Genomic DNA, 14,177 nt, shown 5'->3' with positions numbered 1-14,177 from the left:
GACAAATTTTAGCAATCTCCCCTAACCAAGATTCGTACCTCACTGAGTTTCCGGTGTAGGTTCTGAAACTCACTGAGCTTCCGAGGAACACTCCAGTTCTTAGTTTCAGCTCCACCAACTTCTTGTAAACTCACCATGACAGAGTAACAGGGCACTTGTTCTCCATTCTCTTCTAAAACCTTGTGGGAAAGGAACCAAAAGGTAAGGTATACCACTTTGAAAGCAAACAGTGGAACATTTGGGCTGCCAGATGGGTTGGCTTGCAAATTCAGTTGTCATCAGTCCAACGCTTCTCTTGTGGTTTGAAGGCTACACATGGAGCAATACCCTTAATGAACTAAACTTTACCCAAAATGCTGTCAGTCCTGAATCAGGCCTCCAGCTAACCAGTAGTATACTTTACATATGGCTTTGCAATGCTGTCCATCAGCAATCAAATCTCCCTGATATGTCTTTTTCAAACAGCTGTGCACCTACCACATAGCCTTCTGATTGCTGACCAATACTCCATCGCTCCCATCTGCATTTTCCTGAGTGTTCCTGTGTTCTCCCTTTATCCCCAACACTTCTTTCCCAGTGCTTGCACTGAGGCTCACCCACACACCAGGCACAGCAGCTCTGCAGCTGGACCTTGCAGCAGCTGGTGCCATCTCAGAATGATTTCTCTGCTCACTTGTGCTATTCTGCACGCACAGAACATGTGGCATCCATGCTGTGTTTATTCCTGAGGGACTCACAGCTTTATGAAAATCCTAATAATCAAGCTGTAAACAGCCAGAGGAAGGAGGAGCAATTAACTAAATGGGAAAACTACAGCAAATTAAGTTAAACATTTTTCTTGAGACAATGGCAGCAGTGTGACCATATCACTTCTTAATTTGAGGAGCCACCCAGAATTTCATCTTTATGTCCTAATGGTAACAGATTTTTGTTTACTTCTGTTTATCTTAAGGAAACAGCTAAATAGATTATGAAAGGAAAATAAGGGGAATTCATAAAGCACTTTTTTTGGCCAAGCCAAACTCTCAAATGCTTCTGTTAATATACATACAAATAAGAGAAAGCTAATTATAAAATACCACCCTCACACCTTCTGAGAAAAGTAATACCTTTTAAACTTTTGCAGTGTTGGGGGTTTTTTGTTTGTTTTTTTTTATGTACGTGGTGCGGTTTTTTTACAGAATTTTTAACTAAGCCAATCAGGATAAGAATAAACTTTAAAATTCATACAATTATGACACATTTTCTGAGAAGCCTGTAAAGGTCTGACAACACTTAATGCTACTGACAGATAATCTGACAAGCAGTTACATGCAATTGTAAAGACACACCGCTAAAATGTACCTTCACATTTTTATGCTATTCAGAACTGTACAGGGAAAATATTCCCTGTGATGCACTCCTCTCCTAAAGCTGCACATGGACCACTGGGAAACCTGGTCTGCGGCCTAGGTTTCACATCTCTAAAAAACCAGCTGCAGCAGCACCCTGACAGAATACAAAAGCACCAACATGAACATCTGAAAATCTGTCTGGTTCCCAGCACAGCTATTTGGGAAACTGCCTTTCTCCTGCCAGACCACTGCAGAAAGAGATGCTTGAGTAGCCTCCAAAATGTAGATCAGAGGGACCTGGCACAGAGCAGCGACTGGGATCTCCTGGGACAGTCCCTGCCCTGTCTATGCCTGAACTAGACTGGATTTGTGTTTGCAGGTGACTCACAAACACCTCCTGGCAGCCACTTTGAGAACTGGGAGACCAGTGCTGAAAATGCCGATTTGAGTCATGCATATCGCTCTCCATTACACATACATCCCTGGGACAGGGATTTGCATGGGTGTAGTAGGGTCATCTGAACCGTAATTGTCAGGAGAGCGTCATCCCTCTGGAAGCACATTCTCAAAATGGGAGGACTCTGTAATCTTCCTGCTTTCAAGTTAAGATCCATGTGCAAAAAAAAAAAAAAATCATTTAATTTAATAATAAAATCATTCTAATTACTAGACTGGGACACATTACAACTTCCTTCAAATAACCTCATATAAATATCTTAAGAAGATCCTGAAGACTTTCAGAATGCAAAATTTTTGACCAACTTCAGTACTTTTGCATTTGTTTTTCCAAATTAATGAGTCAACTGGAAAACACAGAAACAGAATGTTAGGTGGTCTACTAAACCAGGAGGTCTAGTCCTTTGCTGTAACAGGCATCATATCATAAAACTGCTACGATGAATGAATTCAAACCTGTGAAACAATTTTTTTTTCCATCCCTGTTAACACTAAAGTCTGCTCTGGACCCTCACCCTGGTCCCTGAAAGCCCCCCTTTCGATTTCCAAACTCCTTTCTCATCTGCTCCAACAGCTCTGCACCCCTCATTTATGTTTACCCTTATCAACGTGTTTCTATAGACAGCCCTATTCCTCTGATTCTCCCTTTTGCCAAGATAAGCAAACAAAAGTGCTTTCACAGTCACTTCTCATTTAAGCCATTCAAATCCACCCTTCTAGAATGCAACAGCCCAGCACCTGCAGAACAACTGCAATGCTTCCTTGGCTTGAATGGGAACTCCTCTCCCGACGAATTCAAGGGCCACATTTGCCACAAGACAAACTGCACATCTGACAAGCCACCAATCTACCTACTGCTTCCAACCAAAAAGCACTCCAGGGGCTGGAGCTGAAGACCAGAGTTCCTGCTCAACATCAAACCCCTCATGCCTCTCTAACACTTCACTACACTTCTAATATTCCCATCCTAAATCTCCTCCAGCTCTGATTCTTCATGAGCATAAACTTAACGTTTGTGCTCTGGTTTGGTTTTCCAGGTCCAAAGGTCCTTTGATAGTCTCAGCCCTGATTGTTTCAGCACTGGCAAGGGCTCTCAGAATTAGCCCCTAGGATGGCATATCCAAAAGTCCTTTCTCAGCCCCTTTCCTCAGATTATATGAGTCTTCCAGGTTATTCACTGCTACTTATCTGGCAAGAACAGAATCGGCCCTCAAGTACCTACAGAGGCTTCAGGCTACTGAGTTTTTTGCACTGGCAGCAACTCCATAGCCTCAAGACAATGTAAAGATTAATTGTTTCAGAATTTACCGTCTACTAGCCATAGATGCCTAGTCCACAAAGGGTAAAGATTTCTCCCTTCTCCCTGTGAGGCACAAAGTCCCAAAGTGGGTGGAGATATGACCTAGGATGTTGAGACACCTACAATCAATTAATAAAAACTATAAGGTGTATGCCAGTGGTGAGCACCTCTTACTGGGTTGTGTGGTGTGGTAAGAAACATGCAGTGTAATACTGCAAAAACAAATATTATTAAATACTTTCCAGGAGACGCTATAGCTGTTAGCTGCAGTAGGTAAAATGTAAACTTAACATTAGCAAAAACTGTAATCGTTCCATAAAGTAACAAGCTGCCAAAGAAAACCATTGAATCACCTGCTAGAAGAACTAAGGGCTGATCCAGACATCTGTCAGGAATGACTAAACATTAACAAAAATTAGCCCAGTTATTAAGCCAGTGAAGAACTGTAGAACTCACCAGCAGCTTCCTTCAGAGCAGCTCCCTGAAACAGCCCACCCAAGCTATGCGGCAGTGAAACCGGCTAAACAGACTGATGTTTAAAAAAAAAAAAACGAAAAAGTCCCTTAGAAGTCTCTTCTAGATATATAAAGACCACGCAGAAGGTGTATTGAGTACACCTCAATTCACAGGAACCCAATTTGCTTAACTTCCACTGAGCATGAACATCCTAATATCCAGTACAGCTAAATGAGTAAGACAAGCTATTTTCTTCCACTTCATTCAAAGCTACAAACTCAATTCCTTATGAAAGTAATAGATTTTTTAAAAGATATTATGCTCTGAAATAAGTCTTTCTTTGGACAGAGGAAGCAGAAGGTCTGCTACAATACAACACGATGCAAGGCCAAAACCATTAAAGCGAGTAGAGCAGGTTAGGTTACGTAGCTGTAAGTTTTACATGTCATGTGGCAGTGACTCATGGAATTAAGATGAGTTGTTATCATGGGTCCCGTCATTCTTCATGTTCCTACTGTCTTTTTTTCAACCTCTACCAGCCAAAACACTGAGTCTCCAACGATAGTTTTATCAGAAATATCAGTTACCAAAGGACACCTATAGATTACATAATTCACTTTTTCACACACAGGGCTAGTGCATTTATATAAAGACTGAAAGATTCAAACTAAGAAAGTACAAACAACAGTTTGGACGCACAGTTTTTTTCTCAAGTTTTAAGTAATTGTAGTTTTGCATGCATTTTCTATTAACCGGTTTAGTAAATCCATTTAAAAGGTCAATGACAGGCTATTACACTTTCAACTCAAATTCTATAGCAAAATTTACTTTTAACTAAGCTTTTCTGCAAAAAAAATATGGCCACCAAGCTTTTCTCCATTTAAAACCACAGAGCTACATGCTAGTTTTGCAAACAGGAAGGCAGTGTCACCTACTCATGCCCCCCGAAACCATCAACTGCAGCCAGAACGTTCCTGAGCAATTAATTAACATGGAAAACTATAACAGTCGTGGTTTCTCCAGCTTACTCTTTGAAGCACAGAGCTGCAAATGGCACAATTAATGCAAGCCTACATTTAATTATTCAGTCCAGTACTACCTGTATTATAGTTAATGCAGCAAGTAATTAGAAGCCTCCCCCAACCTCCCTCTTATTCAGCCACACCATCTTCTCATCTGGTAGTGAGGGAGACACTGGGCAGATCTGTATGCTACCCCTTACCAGAAAGCTGCCTTTCTGCAGTTCTGCTGCACACAGTATTGCTGTTTTTTAAAACCAGACTTCAAAAAGGTACAGAGAACTCTTAAAGACAGTTTAAGACCCTCACTGTTCTCAACCAGGTCACCTGCAGACGGCATTAAAACAAAACCAAACCCAGAAATTTCCACATTGAGAATTTGTTTATTAAAACGGCATCTTAAGTTTTTACCCTGTTGGATTTTTTTCTTCTTTCACAGACAATGAGTTTAACCGCTGACAGACCTATCAATAGTTTGTAAGAGCTGAAGATGCAACCAAATAAACTCAACAGCACATCATTTTTTCTCCAAGAAAAATTACCTCAAGGAAACTACTTAGATAAGACACATCTTCTTAATAGCACGGGAAGGCAATCTAGTAGAGATCCAATTAATCTTTATTTCACTGAAGTGATATTGTCAAGACGATTGCTTATGTACGGTGTGAGCCTACAGTTACTATATAATGTTTATTGGGCAAATGTCGATAGAAAGCTATGAAATGGTAATACTTTTTGTTTCCGTTACAATTTTTTTACATTCATTCCACAATTGTCTGCCTACACCCAAACAGAAGAGGAGAACAAGACTGAAAAAAAAAAATTAACTTCTCCTTTACCTTACGCACAGATTTAAAGCACTTTCTTTCTGGTTATCTTAGTCCCTTGAAACTGTATTGTTGTTAAATACAATAATACAAAACATAGTAAGTACTGCATCTTTGAGACTTAGCAGACATGCAACTGCACCCAAGTGTGATAGCATGGTAATAGAACGAGAGAGACTGTTCTCATGAACACCACCACCCCTAAGGTAGCAAATTACCCAGTGCCCAAACCAGTTCACGTACATGTAGGTACTTTTACAACTCCATTACAACAGTGCCTGAGGAACATACGTTTTGCATATATGCATCACAGCAGTCACTGGGGAAACAGAGGAAGAGTTAAAAAGAGGTTAGTGTTTCCTCCCTGCCCCAAGTAAACATAAAGCACACACAGCGTACACCAAGGTAAAAGGAAAGTATATACAGGTTTCTATTCTTCTCTTCATGGAAGTTTGAACTGACCCAGAAGACAAAACCATAAAAAAAACCCAAACATACCTCGCCTGAGACAATGAAGGCTTTCCACATGCCAAGATTCTCACACCACCAGTCTGTTCTTGCAATGTGCAGCTGAAGGTCACTGTGCTCTCTCTCCATCAGAGTAATTTCATCCTTCAGCTTAGAAACAATCTGCAGAGGAAAGTTTATTGATTATAATTGCTAAGAAAAAGTTTGAGCACTACGCCTCATGTCTTCAGGGACACTATTCAGAAAAAGGTAAAGGTATGAAAGCAGGGAGAGAGAGAATAATTCACGGGGGGTGGGGGGTGGGGGGGTGGGAGTCTTAAGTGAGAGAACCCATGATGCCTTTTATAAATTTGTAGAATACACAGTAATCTTAAAGGGTCAACTCCAATATTAAAATAAAAAACTACTTAGAAGTACGTCCTACTATTGCACTATCAGCATAAAAGGCACTTTAGATAGGATTACATATTACACACACACACACATTATATGTTTTCTACAAACGCGAAATTACAATCACTGAAATATGCGTTACTGAAGACATCCCCCTTACCATTTTCAGATACAGAAACCTGGGAACAGATTTCATTTCTAGGAACTTAGCTATGTTAACAATCACTCAGAAAATTACTACTTAATTCATTTAAGTTTTGGAAAGGGAGGGATTTATTTTTGTGGAAAGCATGCATTTCAAAAGATGTTCTCATCAAGACATAGCTCACAGTCATAATCTCATAAAGGATAAATAGCTTATCTCATGACATCAGCAAGAAAACCAAGTAACCATAAATACTACTAGAAGACAGCATGACAAGAAAAGGGGGAAGTATACATAAGATGTGACATTAGAAATACAGCAAAAGAAGCTAACGCTTTTTTTAAAATATAACAACCCACATAGTCAAACTTACAAGTCTTAGTTGTAAGATTGAAAACACATGGTACATTGTGCAGAGCTACAGTAATTGTCTTTCTCAGAATTTTGTATCACATAAGATGTAAAATACTACCTACACATCTACAGCTGTATAACAACTTTCTGGCATATACCTAACCTTTGGAATAATTTTGTATTTTACTATATTTACTATGGGCATACAGACTGCTCTGCAGTCACCTTACACTGACTCCTACAAGTGGCATCCAGGAACAATCAATAAATACAGAACTGGTAAGGTTTCATTATAAGTAAATAGCTACTATGCTTACAAAACAAATACTGAGACTTTATAATGATACTGGATCTATTTTATTATTCTGTTTCAAAGACGTATATATTTTCAAAGACAAAGAATATTTTAGGAACAAAAAAATAAGGGGAAAACCCCACTACTTTCTAAGGGGTACAATCCCCACCTCCTCAAGACCTTAGGTGTAGAAAGAACATGGCTATTATTTCTCAAGAATGCAAAGGGAACATACAAGTGCTACATCCATGTGTATGCAACAATACATAAAGGTTTAGTTATATAGTACTTTTTTGTATCAAAGAAAAAAAAATCAAAACTATAATGCTACAGAAACAAATGGCATGGTCTAACTCACACCCACAAGCATGCTTACTTCTGTTTAGTACTTCTCACTCTTTGTGGTGGTGCATCTCGCCCCCTCCCCTAGACCACCCCCTACAGTCTCAGGAATCCCCTTTAGGCTTTAGCCCCTGTGTAATGAGTTCAACAGTTAAGCACCTCTTGACTGTACCAGCAACACCTGCGTGGCTGAGCTGGGAAACAGCATTGACAGCCAGAAACATTCTTTACACAAATCCTAACATCCCCAAAAGCACTGGAGCACTCCTTACGTGAATCATCTCCTGATGAGCCTTGCAGCCCACTGTCACTGGGATTGTGAAAAATTCCAGTACTTACCAACTCAGATTGTGGCCAGGGTGGAAAAGTACTGTTGACTAAAAGCCAATTATCTCTGACTCTATGAACAGTGGTCCTAAGTGAGGACCATTTCGAGCTCCTTTGGTCCTTTGAGCTCTCCTGGACCGCAGGGGGCTGCAAACAGCATCTCCCTCTGAGCAGGATGCCTCTCAGAGCTCCCAAGCTCGCAGAGTTAGGAGGATTGTCACCAAAAGCTGACAACAGCCTGGGCTGATAACCCCACTCCTCAAGGCTCAAACCTTTGCCCGCTGAGAAATGCAAAGGCGTTCAACATTGAGTATTTCACTGAACTTGAGGAGAATTTTTAGCAGGTGTATATATACACCTTTGTACAGCTCTACATTTATCTCTATATTTTTGTGTTTGTATGTGAGTTGATTTAGGTACCTCATAAGTGTAAGTATTACCATTTCAAATCTGTAGTTAAACCGATTTTGTAATTTAAGTAAATCCTACTTTGTAAGTATTAATCATGGACTAAGTGCTGCTAAAATCCTATGATCAACCTTAAACTGTGAATGTTCCTTACATTCCTTTAGATACAAACTGTTGTCCAAGTCAGACTAGGATCGGATCTAGCCACACCTAAACTCTATCAAGAGTTTAGAAAGCAAGGGGGGTCCACTCTGAACCTCATGACTCAGATAGTAGGGTCACCCTTGTCCTTATACATCTTTAGTCTCTGTGTGAATCATTCCAGATTAATTTTAATTTGATTCGTCTTTGTGTAATTTCTCTATGTAATAAGTAACAGAGTGAACCTCACTACCAAACTTTGTGAAGTCGCAGTCCTACAAATTCATATTAAAACTACTTTGCTAATACCTTTGATGATGATTCTTTAACATTTATGGCCCACGGTGCAAATTTTCACTTTACACCTAGTTAGTTATAAGAGTACCTCCTACAATTTCTCCAAGTGACTTTTATGTTCACTCCTGGTACAGGTCCACTGGATATACTAAAGATCTGAACAAGTTAACAGAAATTTCCTCCGACTTCCACATAACTCCTGACAGAGAATGAGGCACTTCTCCATTCAGTAAGGTCCTGGTTAATTTCAGTAATTGTGTCACAGTTTTCTTTCAATATAAGGCTTAGCAAGCACCAGAAGGTACTCTGCGTGGGGAACATTAAGATGTTGCTTTGCTACTGACAATGACAAGACCGAACTCTAGAAAGAATGTGGTCCTACACATTTACTGTGGCTGCACAGGATGGCATGAGACAGCACTCACAAACACAAGGGAGATAGCCACCGAGCTTCAGGCATGAGACATGCACCAAAGTCACAGACCTCCAAAGATCAAGGTAATTTTCTATGGCAGTGGGCCTTGTACATTGGAGACATTGCCTGAGACCGCTTACCATCTTTCTACTCTGTATATTCCAAGAAGGAACTGAAACAAGACCTCCCTACAGAGCATTTTCTTTTAAAACTAGCAGCATTTCACATGCAACTCAAATGAGCAGTTTTCCTCCCTGGCTGACTGGCATCTGAGTTGCAGGGTGCTAGAAGTCACTTGAAGATGTACATATGTGTTTTGTATGGGTCTCACAGCAAACATTTCAAAAAGAGAAAACAACCCAGGAACAGCTTGAGGTTTAAAAGTTTAACACAAAAATGTACATGACATTCCCCTTCATATGGCACAAAACTGTGGAATTTTTAGAAACAGTTTTAACTTCACATGACCAAGAACCAAATTTTTATCTGCCACGTCTGGAGGTGGGGAAAAAAAAAAAAAAAGAAAAAAAAAAGTCCTTGTAACAAGGTGCTCTCACACTGTCAACCTTAACAACCCATTTAAAAGCTCCACAGGTAAATGCTACTGCAGTAATACAGGCATTTAAAAATAAAAAAAAAGGACACACAAACACATCAGTGCTCTTACTACTCTGAAGAGCAATGGTTGGATGACAAGTAAAAGGTATCTTCTGCCCACTGAAGCCACACACACAGCAGAGCAGCTGTGAGCGGGACACACCAGAAGAGCTGCAGACACATTTCCAGTTGTCTGCGGTAACCTCTGGCAGAAGGGAGATGCAAAAGAGACAGAGGGAACAAAGCTAGCCAGTGTGATCCCAAACACTACTGTCCACGTCCTTCTGCTGGGGCAGCAGAGAATGAGCAGGGTGTCAACCACTACTCAAGACCAGCATCCTAGCACTCACCCCTAGTGAAGAAACAAATGTATGAAGAACCCAGGTCCTGGGCAATGACTAATGCCCATGTACATTTTTGCCATCCCTCGCAGGAGGCCGTTTTAGGGAGATACCTGGCTACTTGTTAGTCTCTACCCACCACCTACCAACCACATTACGCCTGAAAAACTTGGCCCGACTGCATCTGAACAACAGTCCTGTAGTATCAGACTCAGTAGGAATGCAAATGAGTTGGCCTAAGCCAAATGCAAATCACTTGCTTCTGCCCGAATATGTTCTTAGATTGCTTAATCGTTGCACTTTGCAAAGAGAAAAAGATTTTTATTTTTCATTCAAGCCTGGAGAGCCAAAGCTTAATGTCCCTCAATTTTTTGTCTGATGAAAGCATGCTTTGCAGATTTCTCCTGCTCCTTATAAAGGGAAGCAGTCGCTTTTACAGATTCAGTTGGTGTGTGTCCCCCTCCCCTTGATTAGAACAAGCCAGTTACAACTGCAGATTCTGAAATTGCGCTATGCTATCGGAGAGCCAGCAGAGGGAGCAGAACTAGCACATCCCTCCGCTGCAGTGCGCCAGACGCGGCAGGGAACATGAAACAAACTGCCACAAAGAACTACGCAAATACAGGTGGGTACAGCAGTAAGGAAGAAATACTATAGATCACCGTCAAAGCTGCAAGCCCACTGGGAGAGAGGTCTTTATTCTACGACAAAAAAATCATATTTGCAATTTTAGTTACATCAGCTTAAAAAAAAAAAAACTAAAAAAACAAATTAAAAAAAGAATAAAAAATTTAAAATAAGCTCTAATTTCAATTTCTATAACAGACCGATTGAAACAGTAATCTGAGCTGTCCAGAAAGAGCCTGAGACAACTAGATATTACACAAACATACACATAATTTTTTTTTTTTTTTTTTTTAAAGTGAAGACAATAAAGGTAGTTACCTTTTTGTCGGGTTTTGGTGAATTACATATGGAATTTAGAGCCTGTTTTTTATATTCAAGCTTGTCATTTAGCTGGCGAAGTTTATTTACAGCGTAACTGGCCTGTTCATTAATTCTTGTGCTGCATTCTTCAGTAGCTTCTTCGCAACTTTGGCTCTAGGAATAAAGGATGAGAGTAACTGCATCATTAATACGAAAGTTACTGTTTGCTCCAAAAGCATTTATGTATAAGAACTCTTATTCTTGATACAGAAAAAAATGTAGGTATAAGAGATTCTAACAGATATTCCGACCATCAGATCCAACATGAAACATGTCTGTTAAAAAAACCTGAACAAGCACACACCCAACCAAACACACAACAGACAAAGCCTAATACCATTTATACTACAGCTCTTTGGGAACTCTTGCCAACTATGTAAAATGACCTTCAAGCTAAAGCTTTAGTGTAAATGAGAGGCAGAATCAAAGTTTATTTTAAAAGCAACAACAGCTTAGTAGTCATAATCAATTTTCAGAGCCAGATAGAAAAGCAAATACTTCACTCTGAGCTGAAAGATAACAAGACAGGGGAGCGGGGGGGGGGGGAACAGGGACACAAAACCAAAAAAACCACTACAGTTCTAACAAACAGTCCTGCCTCCCACAAACCTTCACAAAACAGATTTATCAGCCTGCAGAACAATCTAAGCCAAGTCCTTTCTCTGCATGAACAGATTTTACTACTGTTTTTAGAAGTGTTAATAAAAACGTGATAAAAGCACGTACGCATTACTCTAAACTCATAAATAATTTTCTTATATTCATTCAGACAAACCAATAGCTTTTTCCGTCTTGTGTACTACAGGCATGCGAAAAAACAGTTTCACACCTTTCAGTGACGTTCTCATTAACATCATCTGGCATCTGCCTCAGTCTCCTTTCTTACTGTACTACCCCAAACAGGCATGAAGACCTTGAGATCCAGCAAACAGCACTGTGATGTTACTGTTGCCATCTTCAAAGATCTCTGAGGTCTGCTTGTGACTGAACACATCTGTGGGAAGCTATGAATCTAATCACATGAACTACAGTTCTCTAATTATATTCCCACTAAGCAAGCTTTATCTGTATGTAATGACAAGCTAACAGAATGAAGTCTCATTGTCTGCTAAATTCTGTGAGCTTTAGAGACAATCCTACTGTAAATTCTGCAGTATTTTACATCTTAGTAAAAAAAAAAAGTCTGAGAAGAGATACAGTAGCAACAATAATTAATCTCCTTAGTATAATCCTCATAAGGGAGGGCAACAATGCAGAAGTCAGGAGTTCTAGGCTAAGAAATCCATGCATGCCCTTTTCCAGTTCTGCATTTGCCTGCTATGCGGCTGAGTAAATAACATTAGCTCTATGTCCTGTCCTTTGTTCCGTCTATTCTGCACAGACTGTAAACTCCTCAGGTCTGAGACTGCCTCCAAGCATGTGTACAGAGCTCACAGAAGCTCATCATCATCTCCTGGCACTACAATAATACAGATAATCAACAATACCAGGTGTTACTCAAAATACTACTACACAGACCCATAGAAGTAAAAAAACCTTAACCTTTTTAGGAAGCACAGAGGTCAAAAATAATCAAAAATTCTATTTTTTACACTGAAGAATTAAAAGACTTTTCATATGAGGTGTGGTACTAGTAATCAAAGGATTGCAATTAATTACAAAACAGTAAGGCCCTGCTCCCAGAGATAGGCTGCATGGCTTCTGCCATTAACATTTCAGACACTTACAGCAAAATACACTATGAGTCACTAGGTTTATCACAATAATACTAGAATTACAAGGTAACAAGTTACCTGTATCCAAATTACCAAATCAACAACACACTCAAAGCTGAGATCGTAAAGGATTGTGCTATCTTCCCTTGACTGCTAAACTGATAACGACTTCCATTTCAGTGAGTGCTGCAGAACACAGACTGGGGCTCATTTTAGCAATCTGACACACACAGCATTGATGCAACCACCAGACCCTCTTTCCTCAGCGCTGAATGCAGGCACTGCTTGCTTCTGGGTTTTTACATCTGCTCAAGATCTTTCAAAGGAGGTTTGTCCAAGGAGTGAAAAGTCATGACTGATTGGAAAGAAGAGAGAGCTTGTTCCACCTGCAGTTGAACCAGCAAAGTCTGACCTTGCCCTGATTCCTATCTTCCAGTTTGATCTCCTCATGTTTCATCAGGGCTCATCCTTTTGTCCCCATTTCCACAATGACACTAGACAACTTTTTACCTATCCAACTATAACAGTGGAATTTATAGAAAATTAACATCGGTAACTCCCACAGTGCCACAGGAAGCGAGAACCTGAGACATTCAAAACTCAAACTAAAATGAAAGCAATTAGTATCTGGTAACACTATGGATCCCTCCAGAAACATCAGATTTCTCAGCTGTAGTTGAGGGAGGGGGAGGAAAAAACCCCAAACCTATTAGCCAGTAGCACATTTTCACCAACATTTGAAAGACCACTGGAAACTTCAGAAATAAGAATTTCTTACAATTTATTCTCACCTCAAAGACCCTGAAGCATGGCACAGAGCCATCAGGATTGCTCTATTTGAGAGATGCTCTAACAGTATATGCTACTTCATACTTAATTTGTTGTTAAAAATACAAAAGAACTTCAACTATATAAGCAAACTTGGCAATACATTAGTCTTCAAGGTTTCACAGCTGACGCAGCCCTCAAATCTGGCAGATACATATCCAAGGACTCAGACAAAGGACAGATGATGCTGATGTTAAAAAAAAATAATCTAATTTTTTGGCAGCTATAGTAAATGTTATCTGACAGAGGACAGCTAGACCTAAAGTGTTGTGTCAGTCTTCTTAAGAGAAACTGTTATCTCTCTTAGACTGAATATATATAGAGATTAAAAAGCACAACGTTTAATACTTAGAAAGTTCTGGACAAAGTCCCAATGACTACAAACACAAGGACAGAAAGTCTTTGAAGTACCTCGTACCCTCAACACATAGCTGAGTTAACAGTGAGAAAAATAGAAAATGTGTCTTGGATCTTTTATCAAGGAAAAGATTACAGAGAGAAGAGTGAAAGTTCAGCAAGCTCTCGAAGTTCATATTGGAAGTAATTTACTTAGAACAGCTCATCTCTGCAGATCTGCTGACAGGTGGACTAGAGAGACGATAAAAGCTCACTACAGAAATTAAAGCCATATTTAAGCAGTAAAATACAAAAGCCTTGGGTTCTGGAAAAATTGTTTCTAAATGGAAGAATGCAGATCAGCACCTCTGGATTCTGCTTCTTATTTGTCCATTT

At 39.8% G+C, this 14,177-nt stretch overlaps 1 protein-coding gene across 2 annotated transcripts in view; it reads right to left on the bottom strand.

The window, feature by feature from the left end:
• Positions 1-14,177, bottom strand: part of SNX25 (sorting nexin 25) — a 93,709-nt gene that overhangs the window by 12,571 nt on the left and 66,961 nt on the right. For both annotated transcript variants that reach the window (XM_080373769.1, XM_080373770.1), the window contains 3 exons: positions 10,861-11,016; positions 5,891-6,022; positions 39-179 (listed from right to left, as the gene is read on the bottom strand). In XM_080373769.1, the coding sequence (XP_080229895.1) occupies positions 39-179; positions 5,891-6,022; positions 10,861-11,016 (429 nt within the window). The remainder of the gene's footprint in view (positions 1-38; positions 180-5,890; positions 6,023-10,860; positions 11,017-14,177) is intronic.

Source organism: Falco punctatus, assembly GCF_963210335.1.
Source record: "Falco punctatus genome assembly, chromosome: 1".
NCBI lineage: Eukaryota > Metazoa > Chordata > Aves > Falconiformes > Falconidae > Falco > Falco punctatus.
Note: the sequence above shows the minus strand (reverse complement) of the source record. Positions and strands in the feature narration are given on the sequence as shown.